This window comes from Pimephales promelas, chromosome 6 (assembly GCF_988280905.1).
Source record: "Pimephales promelas chromosome 6, fPimPro1.hap1.1, whole genome shotgun sequence".
In the NCBI taxonomy this organism is placed as follows: domain Eukaryota; kingdom Metazoa; phylum Chordata; class Actinopteri; order Cypriniformes; family Leuciscidae; genus Pimephales; species Pimephales promelas.
The window spans coordinates 27,301,469-27,328,460 of NC_142774.1; the positions used below are offsets into that span (position 1 = coordinate 27,301,469).

The 26,992-nt window shown below is 37.3% G+C and overlaps 2 protein-coding genes across 11 annotated transcripts in view; one reads left to right on the plus strand and one right to left on the minus strand.

Moving 5' to 3' along the window:
* The window catches only part of lrba (LPS-responsive vesicle trafficking, beach and anchor containing), a 299,224-nt gene that overhangs the window by 168,457 nt on the left and 103,775 nt on the right, over positions 1-26,992 (plus strand). For 5 of the 10 annotated variants that reach the window (XM_089132308.1, XM_089132310.1, XM_089132311.1 and 2 more), the window contains 4 exons: positions 13,147-13,271; positions 13,621-13,635; positions 19,699-19,839; positions 21,741-21,877. In XM_089132308.1, the coding sequence (XP_088988434.1) occupies positions 13,147-13,271; positions 13,621-13,635; positions 19,699-19,839; positions 21,741-21,877 (418 nt within the window). The remainder of the gene's footprint in view (positions 1-13,146; positions 13,272-13,620; positions 13,636-19,698; positions 19,840-21,740; positions 21,878-26,992) is intronic. The other 5 variants (XM_089132312.1, XM_089132314.1, XM_089132315.1 and 2 more) reach the window with 3 other exon arrangements.
* On the minus strand, positions 23,113-24,911 carry mab21l2 (mab-21-like 2). The gene has a single exon (XM_039693755.2). It carries the CDS (start codon positions 24,552-24,554, stop codon positions 23,475-23,477), a length of 1,080 nt encoding a protein of 359 aa, XP_039549689.1. The 5' UTR covers positions 24,555-24,911; the 3' UTR covers positions 23,113-23,474.

The following is a 26,992-nucleotide window of genomic DNA, read 5'->3' on the forward strand; positions in this document are numbered from 1 at the left end:
GTTTATTTTGATTAAAATGCCATTTAGTTTTAGTCATCTGAATTGTATTAGTCTAGTCTTAGTCGACTAAATCTATTGTAAATTAAAGGGTTAGTTCACCCAAAAATGAAAATTAAGTCATTAATTACTCACCCCCATGCTCTACCAACCCCATAAGACCTTCGTTCATCTTCGGAACACAAATAAAGATATTTTTGATTGAATCTGAGAGCTGGATCACTCTTCCATAGAATGCCTAAGGGACTGGCTCTTGACGGCCCATAAAGTCATTAAAGAAAATGTTTAAATATTCCATGTGCCTACAGCGGCTCAATTATACGTTTATCAAGCGACGAGAATACTTTTTGTGCGAAAAAAACATAAATAACGACTTTATTCCACTATTCCATTACTTCCTTATGGGCGCATGCGCGAGAACTGAGACGAGGACGTTCTCATTCGTCTACTTTTTGTTACCGGCTGCTCACCGCTTAGGAGTTTTACCGCCACCTACCGTATAAAATGATGATCCATATATAAGGCGCTCCGGATTATAAGGAACACTGTCGTTTTTTGAGAAGATTAAAGGCTTTTAAGTGCACCTTGTAGTGCGGAAAATACGCTAATTGAAAAGCGTATGTACAGCGCGCATCTTCCTCTGCTTGTAAACAGAAAGTTTTGCGCTTCCAGCTATATCAGCACATCATCTTATACAGTAGGTGGCGGTAAAACTCCTAAGCGGTGAGCAGCCGGTAACAAGAAGTAGACGAATGAGAACGTCCTCGTCTCAGTTCTCGCGCATGCGCCCATAAGGAAGTAATGGAATAGTGGAATAAAGTCGTTATTTATGTTTTTTTCGCACAAAAGTAGTCTCGTCGCTTGATAAACTTATAATTGAGCCGCTATAGGCACATGGAATATTTAAACCTTTTCTTTAATGACTTTATGGGCCGTCAAGAGCCAGTCCCTTAGGCATTCTATATAGGACTGATCCAGCTCTCAGATTCAATCAAAAATATCTTTATTTGTGTTCCGAAGATGAACGAAGGTCTTACGGCGTTGGTACAGCATGGGGGTGAGTAATTAATGACTTAATTTTCATTTTTGGGTGAACTAACCCTTTAAATCAGTCTGTAAGTAAATAAAAAGTAAGAAATACATCTAAAAGGACAAAGATGCAATTTAAATTGATAGTGCTTTAAGTTGGTAGAGTCATTATTATAACAGCTGTACGCATGAACTAGCTAATTCTAACTTAGTGTTTAGCTAACTTAGTGAAATTTATTAGTACCAGACAAAAAGATGACGTTTAATGTTGTATGTTGACAAACTGCACATAGAAACATTCTTCACAATGTCTGCCATCATAGTTCATGCTTACAGCTGTTAGCTAATAATGACTTACCTAACATTAGTTGTTTACGGTCAAAACACTGTGGTGTAAACAGTTTGATGTAGGGATATTCACTGCCCAGAGCCTGTTAAACTAAAGCCAACCAACCCTGTGACGTCACATATTAGAATACTGCACAATGGCGGTGCCCTTGTGGCAAAAGATATAACGTTTTTTCTTTTTTCTTTTGTATGTTTACATTTGTCATGTTTCTTATATAATTGTTGATTATAGTGGAAATCCATCTTGTAAATCATGTAAACTTGATTGACTGCTTAATTTCCCCTATAAGGAGCCAGACAGCAGCAGGATTAACTGTCACTTTTAAAATCCAAATCCCTCTAGAAGAATGCTATATGTTTTGTTGACTTTTTACTTGCATTAATCAAAATGTTTTCAATAATGTTTTCAATTCAGAGAAATCTGCCATTTTAACTAGTGTAGAAGGCCGTGTCATTGCGTCGCCTGTCAATGACGTTATATCTGTGTTACCCTCGGTTTCCGGTTTTACTACCGTATAAACCATCGAAACACCAAAGAAGCTTTAATATATTATGTGTTATATTAGACAGGTGAGCAACTGTTTGGATACCTTTATCAGGTTATTCTTATTGTTTGAATCTCTTCATGTTTTCTTGATTTACTGCGAGTTACATGTTTGTACCATGCCTCACAGACAACATTATTTTACTATGTGGTTAACATAGCATTATCAGAAAGAGCTATTATTTGTAGTACCAGTAATGCAGCATTTTCTCCACCATACAATATATTTTTAAAATTAACTGCATGCCATTTAGCAACACAAGTCATCCAGCTTTTATCAATATGATAATCTGATATCGATGTAGCATACTGCAATGTGCAACCTGTGTCTCATACAAATCATCGAGCTAACACACAGTTATTAACACAACACAACAGTAATGTTATAACATAAGTTTCAACACACTTAAATGTATTTTTAGTATGATTGTTTTGACCAAGTTCCCCCACATTTTTAAACTGTATAATTCAGCTATTTTATTAGAATGAAATAAAATAATGTTAATTTAAGTGATCAAACGTAACTGCAACAAAGTTCAAGTTCAGGGAAGAACACGTAACTTTAATCGTAAAATAAACAAACAACAAAACGAAAGCGGCATCAACCGACTGCGGCAAAACATAATGAAACAGCAACGCAAAGGCTCTGCTTCATACAGCAGTAACATTAATAAAGCTTTAATACATTAGTTTATCCATGAATATGAGTCCCATCAAATTTCTTTCCATCTGCTGTGAAGGTGAAGACGAAAACTCCCTTGATGCTCATCCACGGTGTCATCAAGCGACGCCTTTGTTAGTGTTTTGAATAAGTAGCCTCTAGCGGTGAAACTTACAGTACGTACTGTGCCTTTAAGACATAACCGACTGTTTAAATGAATACTCGCTAAAACCGGCAGATCTGAAGCAAGATAAGATGCGAAAGAGAACAAAATAAAATAGAAAAATTAGTCAATAGAATTTTCGTATAGTTTGTCATCACAAACTAGTTTTATTTAGTCATCATCTCGTTTTCGTCAGTGAAAAAGTCGAAAGATATGACAAATATTTGTCTACAAAATGAATACTGTTTAGCTTTATGTTAATCACATTATGTTAAAAACATTATGGCATTCAGTACTTACATTTAAAATAAATATGTATATATATATATATATATATATATATATATATATATAATAATGTATAACTAATGAATGTGTTTTTTTTTTTTTTTTTTTTTTTTTGTACATACATATTGCCACCACAATTGTTGAATGAACCATTAGTATTAAATAATTTGCAATAGAGTAAATTGATTAAAGTTGGAATGTTTCACTATCACTCCCTCTTTGGTCTGGGAACATTATAATTGAAAGAAGCTTGGGCCCTGATGCCTGTGTGAAACGCAAATTAAAAGACCAATACATGAATAAATACAAACCAGTAAAATGCGGAAAAAAGCCATTTGTTCTCACTTAACATGTAGCCCAGATGCTCTGTCACTGATGTCATTATCATGTGGTGCTCTTGACCTTGTCTACCTTTAGAAGAGACATTAGCATACACTGCACAAAGTCAACATCAATGCCACAGAGGGACACAGATGATTTCCCTTGCTCTGCATAGACATGGCCACCTTAATCAGACCCAGTCAATCTGATTTCCTCTCTCAGTTTAATTTGAGACTCCAGGCGGCCACACAACTACCGATTGCCTGTACTTTGACGGAGAGACCTGCGCTTGCCCTTCTTCTGCATGACAAATACTCAATTCATCCATTCAGTTTTCATAAACACATGGCTTATGCAAATCGTATGAAATAATCTCAGCGATACAGAGCAATTTGAGCAGTGGCAATTGCAGGCATTAATGAAAAAGGCACCAAAGAGAGATGTGTTCACACTGACTGTAACTGCATTAATCCACTGGAAAAGGTTATAAATGACTGCAAGTTGTCTCTAAAATGCCCCGCGCAGGAGTGATGTATGAAACTTGTGCTCCATCTGGCCCGTTTGTTATGCTAAAGGTCACATCATTGCCATTTACATAATCTCCATGCCAGAAATGAACTCCAATGTAATATCTGCCCAGAATACACACGCCTGCACATATGTATTGCTTTTGAACAGATAGACGGTTAAGAAACCATCATCACTCTTGCAGGATCATTTTGCCCTTTATGTAAAAAATATTGCATCTTGCGGCAGCTATCAATATTTTTAAAGGGTTTAAACTCATAACAGGCCACACATGAACAAATACACTCACCTAAAGGATTATTATGAACACCATACTAGTACTGTGTTTGACCCCCTTTTGCCTTCAGAACTGCCTTAATTCTATATAGCATTGATTCAACAAGGTGCTGAAAGCATTTTTTTTTAGCAATGTTGGCCCATTGATAGGATAGCATCTTACAGTTGATGGAGATTTGTGGGATGCACATCCAGGGCACGAAGCTCCCGTTCCACCACATCCCAAATATGCTCTATTGAGTTGAGATCTGGTGACTGTGGGGGCCATTTTAGGCCCCGTCCACACTACTGCGTTTTCGTTTAAAAACGGAGAATTAAAACGAAAACGATCTCCGCCCACACTAGCGTTTTACCTGCATATTAGAATTTATCTCCGTCCACACTAAAACGACTGAAAACGTGGATCACGTGACCATTCACCAACACTGGGCATGCGCGCGCCGGTGTAAACAGTGGTTGGCGAATCAGGGAAAGATACGTCAGGACTGATGACACCCAATCATAGAGCCGAGCGTGAGCCTCTGCGTCATCGTTTGTAAACTCCTTCGTTTTGTCTCGTCCACACTAAAACGCCCTCCGGAGATTCAAAACGCAGCTGCAGTGTTTCTAAAATTCTCCGTTTTAGGTCTTCGTTTTTCCCGTTTTAGTGTGGACGGCAGGTGCAAACGTAGCAAAAGGTCTCCGTTTTTAAACGAAAACACAGTAGTGTGGACGGGGCCTTAGTGCAGTGAACTAACTAACTGTCATGTTCAATAAACCAATTTGAAATGATTCGAGCTTTGTGACATGATGCATTATCCTGCTTAAAATAGTAGCCATCAGAGGATGGGTACATGGTGGCCATAAAGGGATGGACATGGTCAGAAACAAAGCTCAGGTAGGCTCTGGCATTTAAACGATGCCCAATTGACACTAAAGGGCCTAAAGTGTGTCAAGAAAACATCCCCCACACCATTACACCTCCACCACCAGCCTGCACAGTGGTAACAAGGCATGATGGATCCATATTCTCATTTTGTTTACACCAAATTGTGACTCTACCACCTGAATGTCTCAACAGAAATCGAGACTCATCAGACCAGGCAACATTTTTCCAGTCTTCAACTGTCCAATTTTGGTGAGCTCTTGCAAATTGTAGCCTCTTTTTCCTATTTGTAGTGGAGATGAGTGGTATCCGGTGGGGTCTTCTGCTGTTGTAGCCCATCCGCCTCAAGGTTGTGCGTGTTGTGGCTTCACAAATGGTTTGCTGCATACCTCGGTTGTAACGAGTGGTTATTTCAGTCAAAGTTGCTCTTCTATCAGCTTGAATCAATCAGGCCATTCTCCTCTGACCTCTAGCATCAACAAAGCATTTTCGCCCACAGGACTGCCGCATACTGGATGTTGTTTTCTTTTTTAACAACATTCTTTTTAAACCCTAGAAATAGTTGTGTGTGAAAATCCCAGTAACTGAGCAGATCGGAAAATACTCAGACCGGCCCTTCTGGCACCAACAACCATGCCATGCTCAAAATTGCTTAAATCACCTTTCTTTCGAATTCTGACATTCAGTTTGGAGTTCATGAGATTGTCTTGACCAGGACCACACCTCTAAATGCATTGAAGCAACTGCCATGTGATTGGTTGATAAGATAATTGCATTAATGAGAAATTGAACAGGTGTTCCTAATAATCCTTTAGGTGAGTGTAGATTAGTGATTGTGTTTTTCTTCATGCTGATAGATGGCAATCATTTGTCATTGTCAAAAAAAAGAACAATATGATATAATCATAGGAGTGCAGTAAAACTTTCACAGGCACACTGAAAAAAGCAGCATTTTGTTATCGAGCGTCTGGATGCTTTTCCAGTAAAGATAAGTAGCATGGACCTCATAGAGAAATTACATTTTGAAGAATGTCTGGATCCATTGTTGGTGATCTGGAGTCTAATTTTATTATTCACGGTAAAGCATTTAATCAATGCCATTTTCGTGAGTCATTTTAATCCCAAAGAATGCATTTTCTTCCACTGCGTTTCTATTCTTCTGTTACATTCAAGAAGCTCTAAAAAAAATTACATAACGATTATGGATCATTATATTGTCAAGAAATTATGTTTCCAAACAAATAATGTGAAAAGACCTGGTAATGCTGTGTGTTCATCTGAGCCAAAAGGTATTTTCAAGCCTCCAGGCCTGTTGTTCTTGAGTGGGCAAATGTGGGTATACTTGTTCCTCTGTGTAAGTTAGAGCCTGTGTTTGCAGCGAAACCCTCGCAGGCTTTTATAACGCTGCTGGAGTGTGAGACTGATGCCTTTCTGAAGTGTGGCGGCACAAGCCAGCCTCTCCGTTTCAGCAACTTCCAAAAAAACACCTCATTAATCCCACACGCGCACGCACACACTCTGAAATTCTCAACACATGGCCCAATTAAATGCTTTGTTTATTATGACACCTCCCTCGAGTCAAGTAGACTTGAAGTGTGGCTTGTTTTATGCAAACCTACAATTTAGGAGCGCAATTGAAGCTTTAAAGAGGCGATTATAAAACATGACCCTCTTCTCTGTTGATTCTCTCTGTCCCACTGTTTACTGCTCGCTCGCCATTCTATTTCCCTTATTCATTAACTCGATGGGTCGCCATCTGTATTAAACTGCATTACGATTAGCCCCCCGTTCATCATCTCTGTTGGTAAACCGGTTCAGATTTACAGCCAGCGACCCAGCACTTATTCTGGTACTGGGTGAGAAGAAAGACTTCAATTACGCCTAACAGGCGCTTATAAAAGTCCCTGCTTGTGTTAAATTCTCGCCAAATGTGGTTTACATTTAAGCACGTTTGGAGAAGGGTCTCAAGTGTTGCTTTCAGCATATGCAAGAAGACATTTCAAGTCCCCGCTGCCATTTACGGGTCTGTTTCCGTCATGGTTGTTTTACGAGCGTACTAATTACTAATTGCGCCCTTGCGGCGCGGATACGCGCCCGGTTCTAGAGGCCTATTGTGTTTTGTAATTGTCGTTGTCTTGAGAAGGCGCTGTCGTAATTCCTGTTAGAAACCCCATTTGGAAGGAGGGATGGATGGATGGATGGGGAGAAAGGATGAATAATTCATTAATGCTGTGAAAACACTTGCTGCGTGGAATGTGCAGCTGATTCTGCTGCTGGGATTGATAGTGGTTGAATTGTACACACGCACACACTTCCTTGGCCTTCATTAGGGCTCTATTGTCACAGTGTCTGGGCGGCAGTGGAGGCTGTGAATGCGTTTCCAGCTGCTCGACTAATTGCAGTGGCCGGCATGGTGTTGTATTGCAGACAGATTGATCCTCTCTGTATCTCTGCTCTCTCAGAGACTGACAGGATAGGAGCTCCTTGGATCTGCTCTGTGCCTTCGGTAATCATTTTAATTAATGAACACTGGAAGCCAGAATGATGGAGTGGCTATTTACGTGGAGGAAACTATCACGTGCAAACACCTCGCTGCTACTTAGATAGAGGGAAATCTGCTCTCAGACAGACGGGACATTATGGAGTGAACCCAACTTTCTGTCTCACTCCTACCAATGTTTTTTCCTGTTGTTTAATGGAAATGTGTCTGAAGAGTTAGTCAGGCCTGAATTTTGGCATGGAATTGTGAATATTGGGTATATTTGTAATAATGCCTGAATTATTCACTATAACATGTAAATTCTATCAATTAAAATGATATAAATAATTATTGTTCCCATTGCTAAAAGGAAGCAGCTTCAATCGCCCAGATTTTTGTTATCACTTTAGCAAATTCCAGCAATATTTTTGACAAAAAAAATGAATAAATAATTTTGTCAAAAAACAATAATTTTTTTTGTTTTTGTGCGGTGGACATCTGACTCCCAAAGCTTTTCATATACTTCATATTTTGTGTGGAGTGACAGAAATTAACTCTTTCAATAGTGTGTGATATTTGCTACCTTAAATTGATTTTTTTTTTTTTTTGCTTGGATGTACTGTATGGATCATTGTTTGTCAGATTAAGAATAATAACACACTAGGTTACAATCAAATAAATTATTATCAACAATATCCTTTTTTTGCAATGCAGAAGTGCCACAGAAGCTGTATCTATTTAGATGAATTTACTGTACAATTCAAAAATAATGGCTAAATAATGGTGAGATTAATGTTTAATTTTTTTTTTTTAAATAAAATGCTACTTTAAATTTAAAATTAAGGTTGCGGCAGGCCACTCTCTTAATGAGTGATTCATTAATTAATCTGATTTGTTCAGTTGGCTGATTCATTCAGGAATGAAGCAAGTGACTGGATTTATGAATGGATCATTGAACTATTGTATCATAAAATACTCACTCATTCATTCAGGAACGAAACACCAGTTTGTGTTGCTCGGGAACACACAATAGTTCTATGAGTTCACACTAGGGATGGGCAACGATTAATCGCGATTAATCACATCCAAAATAAAAGTTTGTGTTTACATAATATATGTGTGTGTGGTGTGCATAATTCATTTGTATATATAAATACCCACACATGCATGTATATATTTAAGAAAAATGTGTAATTAATATATCAAATATTTATATTTATATATAATATTAATTATGTATAAATACGTATATATAAAGTATATACATGCAAATATTTCTTGAATATATACATTCATGTGTGTGTATTTATATATATACAAATTAATTATACACACTACACACACATATATTATGTAAACCCAAACTTTTATTTTGGATGCGATTAATCGCGATTAATCGTTGCCCATCCCTAGCACCACTCGACATCATGAGACTTGGGTGGCTGTTTAAAATATTTCTAGAAACTGTTTTCACCCTAATTGTAGCAAATTCTCAGAGGGAATTACACTGAACCACTTTGATGACAGACTTTTCTCAGGCATTTCAGATACTACGCAAAAAGATTGTTCTGCCGGTTAGTCCAGTTGTGTCTTCCCATCACGCAAAGTCACATTTTTTCGGTAAATGTGTTTCCATCGTAGTTTATGCGCATGTTTTCTTATCATACAAAAAGTTCATCCGACTCAAACGAGCACATTTTTAGAATTTATTTTATTTGCATCTTGCCATTTTCATCCAGCAGTTTTTGATGCGATATCCCAAAATGTGCATAAAAATAGTTGGATGGATACAAACAAAATCAGTATCATCATTGTCTGTTTTTTTTATTATTTTTTATAAGAGGTCAGTTTTATTTTATTTTATTTTTTTATGGTATCCGCAAATAGTTATTGACATAGTAAAACTGAAATCCATTCAATGGATCAGAATAAATCAATTTAGATAAAAGCAGAGATTTTTGTTCTTAATATAATTTACAACATTCTTTAAGTTAAAAGTATAATTGCATAGAGCAAGAAAATAAAAATAGGCCAACGCTTAGGCCAACTGCATCACACTGGGAACATAATATATGTTTAGTTCCATCAGAGCAGAATTAAAGTGGTCAGAATTGAGAAAAGCTTTGAATTGCTGATATTTGTACAATCTAATTCATTAGTGATGTGGTGGACCGTTGTGACTGGAATCATGCAATATTTTCTGCATTTTCTGGGTGTTTTGTGCGCGTACTTGCTACAGTATATCCTCATTCCTTGCCCAGATATCCGTTGTTACTCTAAGGCCTTTTTTTTTTTTTGGTTGTACTCTTTTCTGTGTGTAAACATTTCCTTTGAAACATTTAACAGAAAGGCACCGCTGTCTGCCTGAGCCGTAAATGGTCTCTAAGGAGCTGTGTTTCTCCTGGAAAACTCACATCTCCCTTTACATTACATCTCCTTTCCTGTCTTAAATAAATCAGTTATTAATGTCTCTTATTAGGCGAGCCGGTGAGCTTTTCAAGCGAAGTGTAGACTTGTTTTTATTTTCGCATTTTAAGCTCTCTCTTCAGTTTTACGAGATGGGATTTGTTTTGAGCCTCTTGCAGTGGAGTGGATCGATCACACTTCTGAGAAAAAACCTGCACTGCTCGGGTACCCCAAACCGTCTTGGCCCCATACGCCAGAGAAGTCATTTTAAATGGGATTTGAAAATGTGTATTTTGAATGCCATAACTATTTCCAGAAGTATTTCTGTCTGTTTTTATTTCTCCTAGAATCATTAATTCTGAGAAGACTTGTAATACCACTTTTTGATTTATCTATTTTCTGAACTCCTCCTTTCAATACTTTCTTTTTTTTTTTCTTCTCACTTCTATGGTATTTTAAGGTCATAATAGCTTGTTTTCTGGCGATTGTTAAAGTATGCGGGCGTAAAAAAAAAAAAAGAAGGTGAGCACTGGGGAGGACTCTTAAGTGGCCGTTATCCTGATTTATTTGGCCTGGGTGTGGAGGCCCTGTTGCACGATAAAACTTCTTCTCACTTCCACGGAACAGAATGGACTTGGAGAGTTATATTTCACCACTCTTACAGTAAATCAGCCGGAGGACGGCTTCAGAGCCACTGCTAAAGCCATTTGCTGTCGTCCCACCGCCAAGCCTCTATCGCTTGCTGAATCTCTGAGGGCCAGCTCGCTCTGGGCTCTGTGGATGGCATATGATCATTGGTCTTCATTTTTGAGCCCAATAAGATTCAATGTAGCATTATTTTATCACATTCTACCTTAATCACACATTGGATTTTCTTCATGTTCAAAATCAGTTTTTTTCTTTTTGTGTGCATGCGTGTAATTAATGTATCACGCCATTGCAGAAAAAAGACTTTAATTTGATCTAACAAATTACCTGAAATGAGTTCTTTCTATTTCAAATTAAACAAGCTTTTGAAGATTAAACTCATTTATGGAATGCGAATTGTATGTTTCTTGTATCTCAGGGGGCTAAACATAATGAATATTTGAAAAGATTATTTTAATTAAAGTCCTTTGAATCTAAATGGGGTAATATGTTATAACTGTTCGCCTGACTCATTAAAAGTGAACCTGTTCACACACACTGAGAGAAAACACAAAAGCAGATGATGGGGAAAAAAAGAAAGAGAACGAGGGAGGATGAACCAGATTTTTCTTTACAGTGGTAAGAGGTGCAAATTGGAGAGAAAAATTGCTGAAGGTGAAGGACATTGAGTCAAATGTGCTCCCTCTTCTCTGCCGTCCTGCTTTAAGGTGTCCTGCTGGGCTCAGAAATGAGTCTGGAAACACAGAGTTGCCTTATTCTCTCTCTCTCTTCCTCTGTGTGTGTGTGTGTGTGTGTGCTGGATTGCTGTGTCAGCAGGCTGATTCTCATTGTGATGTATTTAGCTCTCATCTCATCTTCTTGAGGTGCTGCAAAAATCTGGGTCTCCTCTTCAGCGTTACTCCCGAGGACAAACACTTCTGGAGCTCTGTGGCTGTGTGATTTCTTAAATTAGAGCACACGTGTTTTTTTTAATGTGCATATTCATTATATTATTCATATACAGTATATGAATAATTGCTTCTTGGTTCAAATTAGTATAATTATCAGGATTCATTATATTATTTTACAATTTGTTTTGTTGTCTTACACCATGATTATTTTTCACATCAAAAAATAATTAACATTTTTGGGGGCCGTTATATGTATCTATCCGATCACATAATGTTAATGTTGCTGAGATTATTAACATAAGACCATAGCACATCCAAATACAATAGTATACACAAGCAAAAATAAAATAAAATGGTGGACATTAATAGGATATTATAGGCAGTGTTGTGCAAGTTACTTCAAAACTGTAATACATTAGGTATTACTTGTTACTGTTATTTAAAAGTAATTCATTACCTTACAATATTACTGTCCCAGAATTGTAATGCGTTACATTACTCATGTATTACTTTTGAGTTACTTTCACCAAAATAACTAAGTAGAACTTAACTTTGGGGCTGTAACGATATGCAGTATGAAACCGAAATTGCGATTCGCCACACGACTCAGATCAACGAACCTACAGAATCGCGACACACCTCTTCCAACTCCCAGCGTTATTCTCCTTACCGTCCAGATCCAAAGCTGCCTTATCTTTAATTTAGGCTATTAGTATTATTTGAAGTTGACATTATAAAATACGTGGACCTACACCACAAAACTATAGTTGAGGATAAATTATTTAAAATTGGGGAAGTCCAGCATTATGGACATGATGACATTTGCAGTCAAAACTTGAAATAAAAATTCTCAGAAAATGCATGTATTGAAACGTATATAGGCTACTTCCTTAAAGGACTCCAGACATTAGACAAATATCAGTCTATGTTTTATTTTTAATTTTAGGGAAAAGACACACATTCATGCGTGACAAAAAAATAGGAGGTAAAATATATTTTTTGTAATTCTGTTAATTACACTGCGCAAATCGGATGAGGAAGGGTTGGCTCTCCAGTCTCCATAGAACTTAAAATATTCATTTTATTTTAGTTTTCGTGTTCGCATTTATGAGGAAAAAACAATGTTACAGACGCGACCGCTGTGAACTGGCACTAAAACACTGCTTTAAAACTTTCACATAGTCTGTTGCCTTTAAGAAGTAAAAGCAGACAATACACTGTAATACAACTGTAATACAAGCCTCACTGAACATGTAATGAGTAAAATATTACTGAAAATTGATTAGTAATGCCTTACACTACTGCGTTACAGCGAAAAGTAATATGTTACTGTAATGTATTACTTTTGTAATGCGTTACTCCCAACACTGATTATAGGACGGTATGAAAATTGAAACAAAATAGACCCTTAAAACAATCTCTAAACACTGAATGAAGAATACTCATTTTTGGTATTTGGCAACAAATATTTTCACAGACCAGGTATATTGTATTATTAACCATAATTATTAGTATCTAATTATAGCAATTCTGTAGTTTGTGCACTTTGCACTGAAGAATGTTGCAACAAAACAAGGCCGCTATTATGAAGCGTTGCCTGTGCCACTTCTCACTGCATCGGCTAATTGCTAACATATGTGCCCCCTCTCTCTCTCTCTCTCTCTTTCTCTTTCTCTCTCTCCCTCTCTCTCTTCCTCCGGCAGCAGACCACGGGAGTTCTGGCGCCTGGACTACTGGGAGGATGACCTGAGGAGACGTCGACGCTTCATCAGGAACCCGTTTGGTTCCACACACTCTGAGGCCACGCTCAAGGCTGCAGCAGAGCATGGTGGGTGATGCATAGTCACATAGTATCATGCGCTTACACTGTTTCACACACACAAATGCGGCCCAGTCTGTCGAGCTGCAATGCTTTAACCCGTGATAACAGGTACACGGCTGTAAAAATGAAAGCTAAAATCACCGTAAAACCTTCATAGTGCAACAAGCCTCTTTAAAAATGTGCACATTACATTCTCTCACTGTCCTGAGGCCTTTGTCGCTCAGATAATTATGAAAGTAATTTGCTGCTTATTTGTTTATTTACCACGTGCAGTTCCTCTCATTAGCTTGGATATTTAAGTATCGCTAATTGTTCTTAAATTGTCACTGTCTTCCTTCTTTCCTATGCATGTCAGCTGCTGGTATTAAAGGTAAGTGAAGTTGTGAAGTTAATGGGAGAGCTAGTGCCAAAGGGCTTGGGTTAGATGTGTGCGCAGCTGTGTTACAAGCTACTCATCGTTTAATGAAGTGAACTATTTCAAAAGAGTAGTAGTTTGTAGTTTATTTACATAAAATCTACTATCAGAGATTGGAATCAGTGAACCATTTCTACTGGTTCAAAATAAAAGCAAAATAAAGAGCAAAACAATGTGAAAGCGTTATGTAGTGTTTTGTCATGCTACTCCACTAACATGTGTAAAGTAATTTAGGATAAAGTAAAACTTAGTTAGTAATGTCACAATGTAGTTAGTGATTCCCCATCTCTTTTTGTCGATTGAATCGCATCATAAAATCTGAGACACATTACAGCTATAATGAAAGAAAAATTATGAAAGAACATGTTTGTCTTATTTATGTCGAAAAACACTTATCGCATGTCTGAGTTAAATTGCACTAGGAATAAATGGGATACACGTGGTGGAAAAGAAAGACGTTTAGATAATAGTTCTCATTTTTAGCATGAAAATATATTTGTTAACTGCAGAACAGGCAAAATATTGTTGCAAATGTAGTTTCCTTTCACATCTAATACAGAAAAAAATAGGTGAATGCATTTTTAATTATTCTCTTGTTTAAGAAAAGGAATTAAAAACAAGCGCCTTTAGTTTTCCACCCTGAAACGTGTAGATTTATATGAAATGTGCATAATTTATTCATAATACATTTCTCATGTTTTATTTGTTTAATAAGTCGTCTCTTTTGAAATATGCATCTTATAATCCATAATGAACTCCACATATTGATGACAATATAATGAGTTATTCATTCTAGATTGGTGTTTACCATGCTATCAAAGTAAAGTCGGTGTTATTACACTCATCAGGGGCTTGTGTTCCCTTCTCATTTAAGGTTGTTATTATTGCTTCTCCGTAAAACACTTTCTCCTCGTATTTAAATGTTCGGTAAGTGCATCTGATTTTTATCCGTTCCTCTTTCTCTTTTTGGTTGTTAAAAAAGGAGCCGTACCCCTTCATTCACTGCAGCAATGCAGTAAAATGTTTTACAGACTTCTTGATGAGTTTTTAGCCACACCTAGAGATAGCAGGCTTTACAATCATTGCCATTCAGTACTTGGACTTGAACAGCTTAACCTATTGCAACCCTCGGAAATGGGGCCATTTCTGAGAAAGTAAAAAAAAATGTCTCCAATATGTCACTGCTCAGTCCCCCCTTAGAATGACACAGGTCCTTAAGACAAACGACCAATGTGACAGAAGTCAATAAGAATGTGATCTAAAAGCAATAAGTGCTCAGAATCCCAGCATCCTTAGAGACCGATGTGCCGCCCTAATGGTCATAATATGCAGCTGGATGGAGGGCCCTGAGGGGAACCAATGATTTCTCTCTTTTTGCTTCGTCCTCTACGTTTTTTTCTCTGTATTCCTCTCTTTTTCTTTCACTAACTTGGGACTTGGTTAAGTTCAAGTGTTCCTTAAGGAACACTTTGAATCGTCTTTGAAATGGAACCTAAAACTTTGAGCCCTTAAAACCCTTCATTAAACTCTTCCCCAGTGTCCATCCAGCGCAGGAAACAATCAATCTATCCATCAAGTATTTATGTGCATATATTAATAGTCTTTAACTTTAGCTAAAAACCTATACTGGACAAACACAAAAACAGCTATTATGACTCAAGAGCATATTTCATAAATAATTTAGTATTTGAACAAAATACTATAAAAAGATGGGAGGGTGGGAAAGTGAATGGACAACTGAAAGATACTTTAGCAGTTAAATAACATTGCCGCTCATAACATTGATGTTTGTCTGCCCCTCTCCTCCATAGAGCGCTTGTGTCTTTTCTGCTGACCCTAAATTTGTTGCGGAAGTGAAATGAAAGTCTCGGGCAAGATCTCAAGTTTTCACACAGTGCACAAGGGTCATATCTGGCTGTGATTATCTGCATGACATGTGGAAGAAAGTCATGATTTATTTATTTTAGGGCTGTCAAATGATTAATCGCGATTAATCGCATCCAAAATAAAAGTTTGTGTTTACAGTACACAATATATGCGGGTGCACTGTGTATAATTATTTTATATATATATATATATATAAATACACACACATGCTTGTATATATTTAAGAAATATTTTCATGTATATACTGTATATAGATTTATATATAATTTAGATTAAATAGAAATATTATATATATATATATATATATATATATATATATTTTGTTCTTAAATATACATGCATGTGTGTATTTATATTTTTATATATATATACAAAATAATTATACACAGTTTACCGACATATATTACACTCTCAGAAGAAAAAAAAAAGGTACAAAAGCTGTCACTGGGGCTGTACCTTTTCAAAAGGTAACCTTTTGTCCAATGTAGGTGCTAATAAGGACATTTTAGGTGCTAAAATGTACATTTTAGGTGTTAATATGTACATTTTTGGTGCTAATATGTACTTTTTAATTGCTAATGTGTACATTTTAGGTCCTAATATGTACATTTTAGGTGCTAAAATGTACATTTGAAGTATTAATGTGTCCATCTTAGGTGCTAATATGTACCACTAAGGTACCAATATGCAGCCTTTGAGTACAAAAGTGTACCTTTTGAAAAGGTACAGCCCCAGTGACAGCTTTTGTACCTTTTTTTTCTGAGAAGTGTAACTTTTATTTTGGATGTGATTATTCGCGATTAATTGTTTGACAGCCCTAATTTATTTATTTATTTATTTATTAAGAGACAATTTTCTGTCATTTTTAGCAGTCCGGTAGTCTATACTTAGAATTTAGTTAATTTAAAAAAAAAAAAAAAAAAACAGAAACAGCGTTTCTTCTTGATGAATAAAGAAAGACTTGCTTGCTAATTATTTTCGTTTTCATCACTCAGAATATATCATATCAAAACTTCTCTTTTTGTCACGCACAATTGCAATCATTCATCGCCAGCCAGGAAACAGTGGTAGTTTGGTAAGATATGTATTTATGGCTGGAAAGCACCATCTTTTCTGGGGATTGATTTGACACGGTGGGGCCTACGGTTTTGGGCGAGTGTAAATACCTGAAGACTAATGTCTCTGTTCCTGTGATCAATAAGCACCTCCTGACTTCACTCCTGGCTGCACTTGTGTTAAAAACAAATTTGTTAATTCTGACAATTTAATTGCTTTGCCTCCGTAGTTGCATATAAATGAGCATTTGAACCTGCACGGAAAAGGGAAACAGAGCTTAAAAGTGTAACGCAACTGCACGTATTTACATTAGCATTTGCTGAATGAGGGGAATGAATGAGCTATTTAAGTAAAGCTGATGTATGAATGTAATCTTACAACATGGGTTTTTGACTCGTTCAGGGTACTGGTAAATTTTTTGAGGTAAATTTGCACACAGTCCATTTTTTTTTTAGTCTACTAGGGATCCAAAGATTGATTGGACAGCATTATTTAAGTGGATGTGCAGAATGATAATGCGAGAGGTCTCTTATAAATTCTTAGACAAAAGTAAACTTCAAAGGAAATGCTTAAAAAAATACAGATATTTTTTTTTAAATAATTGCTATACTTAAGGCCATTGCACACTGAGTCCGAAATTTTCGTATGCGTTTTTTCGTATTCGTGATTCGGTGGCTCAGAATTTTCAAAAGACCATTCAAATACCATTCAAACTGCTTGCTACGGATGCGAACAACGCAGGAAATCGAACCCGTTTCGATTTTTTTTTTTTTTTTTTTTGAGATGGACGAAAGTTTCGGAGGCAGTGTGCAAGTGTGATTGACATTTATTTTTTAACGTGTGAAAATTTCAGGCGCGAATTTCGGACTCAGTGTGCAATGGCCTTTACAAATGTACACTGTAAAAAAAATATTGTTGGTTTAACTTAAAAAATGAAGTAACCTGGTTGCCTTAAAATTTTAAGTTCATTGAACTGGAAAAATTGAGTTCATACAATGAAGGAGATTGATTTAATCATCAGAAACTCAAAATATTATGTTATCTGAACCACATTAATTATTTGAGTTGACTTGACAAAAGAAAACATGTTGTGATAACAAATCATGAAAACATAGTTTTTATTGTGATTGATTTTCATGTTTTACTTTTACTATAATATCTTCATGCTAATATTTGTTCTTCTCGAAGTTTTCTTACCTATTTCTCATCAGTGTTAGTAGCACGCATCAAGTTATTACATAAAAAAAATGGGGCTGGACATCACAACGTTTCCTTGAAACTTGTGATATTAAATAATATATAGGCTACTCCTGTAGTCTTATTTTGGGTTACATGTATTTAACATTTTTAGCAGTTTAGCCTGTACTGACAAAGAAAGAATTGGGAAGAAGTCAGTACATTTCAACTTCAGACACAATAGTAAATCCGATTAAATGTTATTGTGGTGGAATGCACAGAAGTAACACCATTTTTTCTGTCACATCCTTGTGTCCACTCTCTCTGCCGTGAGCACACAGGCATGTGGTATGTATTAGGAAGCTGGTAGTAATTTCACTGCTGCTAACTACAAATTCTCTGGGGAGAGTTAATTACAGGAAGACCGTTCTAAATATCAGTGCGCCAGCATACTTTCCATGACAAGAGATTTCTTTACTCTGCTTTTCTAATGGTTTAGGGCTCTATTTATAAAGAGTTGTCTCAGGGTTTTGCTTCAAGTGCAAATGCAAACCCCCTCAGGTGATGTATCTGGGGACAGAGGGCAGAGGTCACATGGCTCTGCGTCCACACAGTCCAGGACTGGACTCTGTGTAGCTCCAGTAGGCCAAATCAGCCTGACGAGAGACTGCCCCTCACCTCTCTCGGTTTACATTGATGAAGGATTGCCTTTGTTTCTACTGTAGACCCATTCTTGCCCCTCACTTGGGAATGCGGTGTTCTGTAAATGTTTACAGATTACCATTTTTCTTAAATAATCTATGCGGAACCTCAAGTCATGTACTGTTGAAATCAGTCAGGGCCACTCCTGATTTTTGTCAGGGGGAAGCTTGGCATATGGAGCCGGATATATGTCTGGAAATGGGCTTTCAGTTTAAATGTAATTCAAAACGATTTAATGTTAACAATTATATCTTAGTTATTAGATTCTATAGCATAATCAAGCACATATACTTTGTAAATTTTCTTTACTAATTGAATCATAAAGTCTCATGCAAGTTCGTATCTATAGCACGAATGTCATTTCGCATGCCATTTATATGCCAAAAACAGTTTTTTTGCGTGTATATGGTACGCGTTTTTCGCGTGCATATGATACGCACTTTATTGCGTGTAATACGCACGAACTCCCCACCCCCTCCCTCCTAAACCTACCCCAGGGTTTTTTAGTGCATAGCATATGCACGCAAACATAACATTGTTGGCATATAATTTATAAATGCCACGATAAATGACATTCGTGGTATAGATACGCATTTTCATGAGACTGTGATGATCAAGACATGATCAGCTGTCAGCTGAATGTTTTTTATTTATTTATTATTAATTCTTAATTATCAGGTAAAATTACTATTTTGAAAGAAAAAGATTTGTGTTCTAAATAACCGTCTGGATATTGTGAAATTTCAGCTACATCTTTTATGCAAATCGACTTATTTTAATCAACTATGAATTTCTCCATGACAAGTTACCGTCATTATGCAAATTAGATGTTTTAATATTCTGACTATTAAAATAATGCAAGTGAAAATGTTATATATATATATATATATATATATATATATATATATATATATGTAGCGGCTCGTATTTGTTGTCATTTTAACTTTTATTGGGACAGAAAAATATATGCTATTGAACACCCAATAGTGTTTAAAAAGTAAGCTAGGCTATTGATTCAGTGTTTAGAGTTTCAATATGAATAGGCTATATAAAATAATATAATAAAATAACAAGCGCATTTTATTTTATTTAAGCTTTTGTGTCGTCAACTTACCTGAGTAGGCTACACGTAAACTGACAGTCGTTAAGTTTTTGCGCGGTTACGCTTGAAGGAATGTGATGTTTTGCTTTGTGCAGCTCCAGAGGAGGACGTGCTGAAAGGTAAACAGTCCATCAGGGGTTCAGTGCTGGGGAAGCAGAACTCAGAGAGTGAGCTGCTGTTGGAGGACGACGACACTCTCTCATCCTTGGAGGAGAAAGAGTTGGAGAACCTCACAGGTAAAGAACAGCCGCCTAGCGACGCACAAACTAGAACGCGCCTGTCATCAGCGCAGCATCGCGCATGTTATAGAAGCTCTCTCTGTACTGGGCGCGCGCTCTCAGCCAGCTCCGTTGATAACGGCAGCGTTCTGGTTTGTTCCGTTGCGCTCTAGCAGTGTCACCCCCTCCTCCTCAGCCGTTAATAGGGGGATCGCACCATTATCTGAGGCAGTCCTCTCATTAGCTGCCTGTGATCGGGTTATTTTTGAGTGAGGGCTGAACAGCGCTCGAAGGCCCACATTCGTGACAGGTTCTCTGCAGTGAATTAAAAATTCATGCTTTAAAACAACTAATAATCAAATTATTTGCAATACCCTGGGTTAGATGGGTTCAAATATAAACGAAAATAATGCTTAATGTGGTCTACATTCATTATTAGCTAAACAACACAATTGTATTTGAATCTGTGTAATTAAAATGTTTTTTTTTCTTCCGAGAAAAAAAAAAACACGCTTAAATTATATTTTTTCAAGGGTGAATTAAGAATAGATATCTTTACAATTATTTTAAATAACATTTTAAGGGCTATTTTAAGCTTTTAACAGTTTTGAATTTAAGAGCATGAATGACAACTTTTAGTTGGTCTCGCGGACGCGGAGCTCGCTAAATTGCAAAACTTTAGGGATTAATATCTGTAACTGTAACATTAATAATCTGTTCATTCGAACATAGCATAAATCGGATTTTATTTGATCTATTTTGACTCGTTGTTTTCGTAATTAACGCGTTTATAAATGTTTGATCTTATTTGGGCTGTGAGTCTGCCCTATAGGCCTAATAAAAGCCAGTATCTCTCAAATAATGTGCAAATTATCCTGGAGATTCGCGTCGTTGCCGATCATCTATTTAGCAAGCTGTTTGATTCAGGTGTAGGCTAATTGAAACGTGTTCCGGTTTCGAAGGGAGGAAAAAACATGTTATTTCTCAGCCGTATTACATGCTGATGAACTTATCTGATCATGCCATGCGTCTGTGAGTTGAAGGGTGCTTGGGGAAATCAAACACGGGCTTCTGGTCGTGCTGACTGCAACGGCAGTTTGCAAGCGCAAATCCGATGCTTTGCGCATGCAGAGAGGCAGAAATTCCCCAGAGCAACCCTTCAACATTGTCATTCTGGCATACATTAAGATTGATGACAGATTAAACCCAAAGCCCGCAATCAATGAGCGCTGATTGACAGCGGATTTCAGCGCTTTTTTGACATCTAGACTATAGGCTACCATTTCAATGACAGATGAAGCGCTTAAATATGTCATTGTGCAGGGGATAATCCTTTTTTTTAATGAATCTGCTTTTTAAAATAGGCTATATATTTGAATTTAAATTGTTTAAATTGTTCTCAATTAATTGTTAAATAGCCTGAATTATTAATGAATGCTTTAGCTATTTGTTTACATTTAACAAATCTTCATTTTTTCATGGTTCAGTTGCTAAACAGTAATATTAAGAAAGTTGTAATATTATAAAGTTATATGAGTAGCATTACTTTATTTACATTGATATTATTATTCATTATTATTTTTATTTAAAATTGTGCATGCAAAAAAAAAGAAAAAAAAAAAAGATTTAGCCTAAATCATCCTAAATCATGTTTTATAGTGTGTTTGAAGTTATCATTTGACTTCAACTTTATTATCCTAAAATGACTCTAGCTTTACTTTGAAGACTTTTCCCACCAAGCTAATTAAAACTAAAGATGTTCTATCAGGAAGTCAATATGCGCCCTTGTTGAGTTTATGTGTTCAAGTAAACACTTACTCCTTTGAAATGGTTTCTATGCCAAGGGCAGTAGAGGGTGGGGGAGGCACACACACACACACACACACACACTAACCGTTGTGCTCTTCTGTGATCCGTAGGGCCTGTTAACCTGAGCACCAGCGCACAGCTGGTTGCACCCGCTGTAGTGGTAAAAGGCACACTGTCCATCACGGCACTAGAGTTATACTTTGAGGTGGATGATGAAGACCCAAGTTTTAAGGACATTGATCCCAAGGTAAGAGGCTTCTCATCCAAAATGACTCCAAAATGTCCCATGAGATGTGCACACTAAAAATGCGTGACCAGCCACTGGTCCTTTAATGTATATTCGAAACACCAGTGTTTTAAGTACCTTTCCATGCAGAGTTTGTGAGTATTCACTATTTGTGGTCATCTTATCATATATCATAACACAAAGACAGAAAAGAGTGCTCTCTTTCCTCATAGCATGTTGCATGTGTTTCAACTGTTCATAACATTTGAGGGTCAAGGCTATTGAAGTTTTACTTGCCATCAGCATTGGCTTATAACTGAGGTGTGCCAAAGGAAATTGAATGCTTGAAGAGGAATATATTATTGTGAATGCTGGATTTGCTTGGACTTTTATTTTGACTGTTTAAGAACTATCAACTTTCAGTATTTCCTTAATGTCCTTTTATGTTTATATACTTCAAATATACTGTTTTCAAAAAAGTTGTTTTCTTAAAAGCTATAATAATAATAATTTGTTGTTTAACAGAATTGTAGGCTAAAATGGTTACTTTTCCAGAATAAAACAGAATATCTGTTTTAGATTATTTATTTATTTATTTGTATGTTTGTTTGTTGTAAACATTGTCTACGTATTTTTATTCAGAAGGTTTTTTTTAATTTTAATAAGCTGCTTTTTTATTTTTCTATTCAATAATAAAATATAAGTTTTTTCTTTTTTTCAGGGATTTCCAGAGTGAACTAAATTACTTCCAATAATTAGCCTATTATTATTATTATTAATTCAGTCGAAAAAGTAAAAAAAACAAAAAACGCAGTGTCTTTATTTAAACATTTTTTTATATTTTTTGTGATGCATATTTGGTTTTTAATCAGTGAAATTGTGAGAGATCGGTTGTTTACGTTTTATTTTTGACATTTTATTTAGCAGTGTATGTCTTCTGTTTTACAAATTGCTCTCCATTATTTCCATTTTTAACGCTAAACTCTATTTCTCTAATCTTTATTTTGTTGCTAGAGTCTATTTTATAAATCTCCGTTTTTATCTCAGAGTAACAGGCCACGCGTATTTTCTACGTTTCGTTTTCTACGAGTTAAATTGAAAGGCCAGTTCACAAACACACACTGTAATATTACTTTTGTTTATAGCGAAGACAAATCACAAAACTATACACTTAATTATGCATGCGTCTTATGCTTATGTATTTCAGTCCCATTAATGTCAAGAGTTTTTGAATTAAGTAATGACAAATTGCCAAGTTTAAATTTCACCGTGTCATGATTTTATTACACGTTTCAATTTTTGATCCCATCATGAAAAAAATTGAACTTGGCACGCTACATTTTGTAATTCGCAATTAAAGATCTTGTGCATATATTTAAATAAAATTTTCACTTTGTGAAAACAGTTCAAACAAACAACAAAATCATTACACTTATTTTAAAATGTACCTTCATGTCTCTCTCCTGCAATGTCCCGTTGGCAAAAGCAAATGCTAAGTTTTATTTTAATCTTTCATTTTCTTGGTTGTATTATTCAGAGAGAACCACGATCACATTCTCTCCACTTTCAGTGTTGTGATCTCAAACGTCCCAAACAATAAATGTCCTCCTTTTGCATCTTACAGTTTATCCAAACTTTTAGCGTTGGTTAGGATTTCTCTGGCCAGTCTCCAGGTCTGTTTGGCCGCTGTCTCCAGGGCTGAGTGTGGTTTACCCTGAAACAGGTCTAGATTGGGTAAGAAGTAATGTGGGCACCGACGGCACTGCAGACAGGAGATGAGCTGCAGCAGAATGCCGTTCAGACGGTCGCCGAGGCACGACTCGTCCCAGTCAGTCTCCCGCGGGTGTTTCTCGCACTCGTACAGCAGCAGGGTCTTCATGTGGTAGTTATTGAGCGGCTGTCCCGGCAGCTCGAGGTGTCGGTCCCGGAGAGTCTTTAGAACAGAGAGACATTTCTTCCTACAGCCCGACATCAGAAGCCTGTTCTCGGCCTCGGCGAACTGCAAAACCCAGGCGTCGCTTTCCGCTGAGCTCTGTTTCCCCGTTAACGAGTAGCACTCTTTCGAGAGGAGGTTAAAACCCTCTGCTTTCACCTCCGCCACCCGGTTCGGCCCTGGCCACGGGATGTGAGGCATGGGCCACTGAGCTGCACTTCTAGGCCAGATGCCCGTGCACTTGAAGGCCGGGGTGATTTGCACCACGTATCTCTCCCGAATGCGCAGTTTCACTTCGCTCGTGTCCGCCACCATCTTAACCACGTCCCGGTAGCTGCATTTATCCACGGCCTGGGCCACGAGCGTTTGGAAGCGGGAGCGGATCTTTCGCGCCGACAGATAACCGGAGGCGGTGATGAACTCCACCCACAGAGACATGCTCCTCTTACGGCCGTCGCTGAGTTTGAGTACCGCGCAGCCCGGCAGAGAGCCGTCATCCACGAAGTTGAAGACTCCCATCTGGTTCAAGTAAAGCACGACTTCAAACTCGTTGGGTGCGATGACCTCCATGCCCTCATAGCGCGCGTCTATCTCGCTCAAGGAGCTGATGAAACGGGGCTCCTGGACCTCCACCTCCTTCAGCACATCCGACACCACCTTACACACCTCTCGTATGGTCTTGGCGATGGCCGCTTTGCGCGCCTGGCATCTTTCGTTGTAATATTTATTGAGCTGGTAAACCAGCTTTGCTTGCGTTGCAATCATATTAGGGCACAGATCCGGACTGTAGACCGGAGTTTCGCAGTACGCCGATGGATCCAATGCTTACCGGTGGAGCCAGAGGCACAACTCCCAGCAAAAAGAAAAAAAAAAAAGGAAGAAGTGATGAAGTTTGCGCCCACAGCGGATAGACGTCAAATTTGGACCAGGAAACGGATGGATGCAACGCAGTGCGACTTTTCCCAACTCAACTTGAAAAGGTTTTAAGGTTTAAGTTGTTGCCGGTAGCCTATCAGTTGAAGTATAAATCTCCGCGCGTCATGTCATCATCTTTTTCACTTGTGTTTGCGCATGAAAACTGTGCGCCAGTGTGCAGTTGTCCAGACTCAGCCGTGAGTGTTGGAATTGTTTAGTTTATGAATGGTCCTCTAGCTGGAGTGAAAGTGGGACGGGCATCTGTTCCTGGCCAATCAGCGGGGGAGCTGTCAGTGCTGTTGGCCAATCACAGCCTAGGTGCACTGGAGAGACTCTCTCCTCCTGAACATCCAGCGCTCGAGATACGGCGCCTCCAGGTTAGGCTACAGACAACATTAAGAGCACACATTTCACCCTTTACTTACTTAAACCTACATTACAATGATTTTACATGTTTGGTGATTGTTATCTCACCGTACTATGTACATTTCATTTGATCGTAGTACTCGCTGAATACATTTTGAATGCTTGCTTGCTTGTTTGGTGCTATTGTTATTTATTTTTGATTATATTGAATTCAATTTTGGTCTTTAAGAATTGGCTGCTAAACTATTTGTGTTAAATAGCGAGAGAGGGAGAGAGTTATTGTTTTACCACTGTAGGTTGTTGACCGCGCACTGCTGTTGCATTCGTCCACCGCCATTTCACCCTATAGGTACTCGGAAAGATCAGATGCGTGTGTGTGTGTGTGTGTAGCCTATATGTGTGTGTGGTTATGGTCGTGGAGGTGTAGGTTCTGTAATATTGTGATAACGCCGAAATCAATGATCTAGATTGGTTAACCTTTATAATTCTCCTGTATATTTAGGCTATAATTGCAACATTTTATGCGGGTGTTTTAGACTCTGTTTAAAACTCGCTTTTTAATTTCTAGATTAGCGACTATGGTCAGTAGGCTAAATGACATAAAACGCTTTTAGCTGACTGATATGTCGTTCGGGTTATTCAGTGATAGTAATTAGATGACAGTGAGCTGCTGTAATGAATTGGGCTTTATAGAAACGCTCCAGTGCGGATGCTATAACTAAGCAACCTGCAGATGTGTTAGCCTATTTACAGAAGATATTTACGATTTAACTTCTGCATGCACTTGATATAAGGAGAATAAAAGCATGTTTTTTTAGAAAAGAGAGGAAAAAAGAAAATTATAAAAAAGAAAAGATATAAAATGTGGTTTGCAGTTAAAGCTTGGTTAGTAGCCTACTTTTTAACTTTTTTAAAAAGAAACACATTTCTTTAGGCTATTTAGTTTTTCTCTGTATTTTTTTTGATGCAAAAAATAGTGTATTTTTTTATTTATTTATTTATTTTTGTGCGTAGTAGGCTATCTCTATTCGTTTAGCATTTAATTACCTCCATTGCCGCGTTTTCCTTTCGCTCGCTATATAACATTGCTGTCATTAAAATAACTTTAAAAATAACTATTTTGTTTCTATCTTTTTATCTCCACCGATGCTCTGTTCTCAGGAGTTAAGTGAATCTGAACAGCATCTCCTCCAAAGCATAGCGTGTTAAGATGAATAATTTAGAGAGGAGAGATTGTTTGGCGTGGTAATTGAAGTCTCTTATCAAGCCTGACTTCATGTTGTATGAGTTCAGCTCTCAGTTGTCTTAACGACAGGCTTACGTGGAAGTCTGCAGATATAGCGCTGCGTGCTGTAGGATGCGTTGCGCTAAATGAGGCCATTCAAACTATCGATCCGTCGCGACTGAGTGTGTTTTTACAGGGAGAGAAGCGAATGTCAAGAGTTTGTTGTTAAGCCTGCGAGCCCGCGGGGTGTTTTATTTTTCGCTTGAGTAAAACACTGTTTGTTGGATTCACGCTGAGCGAATGTTCTTTCGTTAAAGAAACTTCACGGCGTTTTATTTAATTACAGAAACATTATTTTTTTCTCCTAAACCGAGTGAATCAATATCACGAAATCGGACGCCAGGGCAGGCAGGGGGTGATGGTTAATATTTCTACAGCGACTTGAATGTAGTGCATTTTTTACGTATTTCTTTTATGTAAGTTTAGTTCTTAGGCCTATAGACTTTTATGATGGAATAAAATAATGTGCAACAAGTAATTGATTCTCCAGTCCACCTTATCGTTCATTCTTTCATATATGACCTTGTTCTTTAATGGTAAAGATTAATTGGAATTGTAGAATGCTACATACATAAATCATGTTACAGTCTAATATCAGTTTTTTTAATGGTAACCTGTTAAAAAAAATGGGAGTATG

What these genes read in the sequence shown, in the direction of transcription:
- mab21l2 (XM_039693755.2), bottom strand. Translation starts at nt 24,554, where the DNA reads ATGATTGCAACGCAAGCAAAGCTGGTTTACCAGCTCAATAAATATTAC.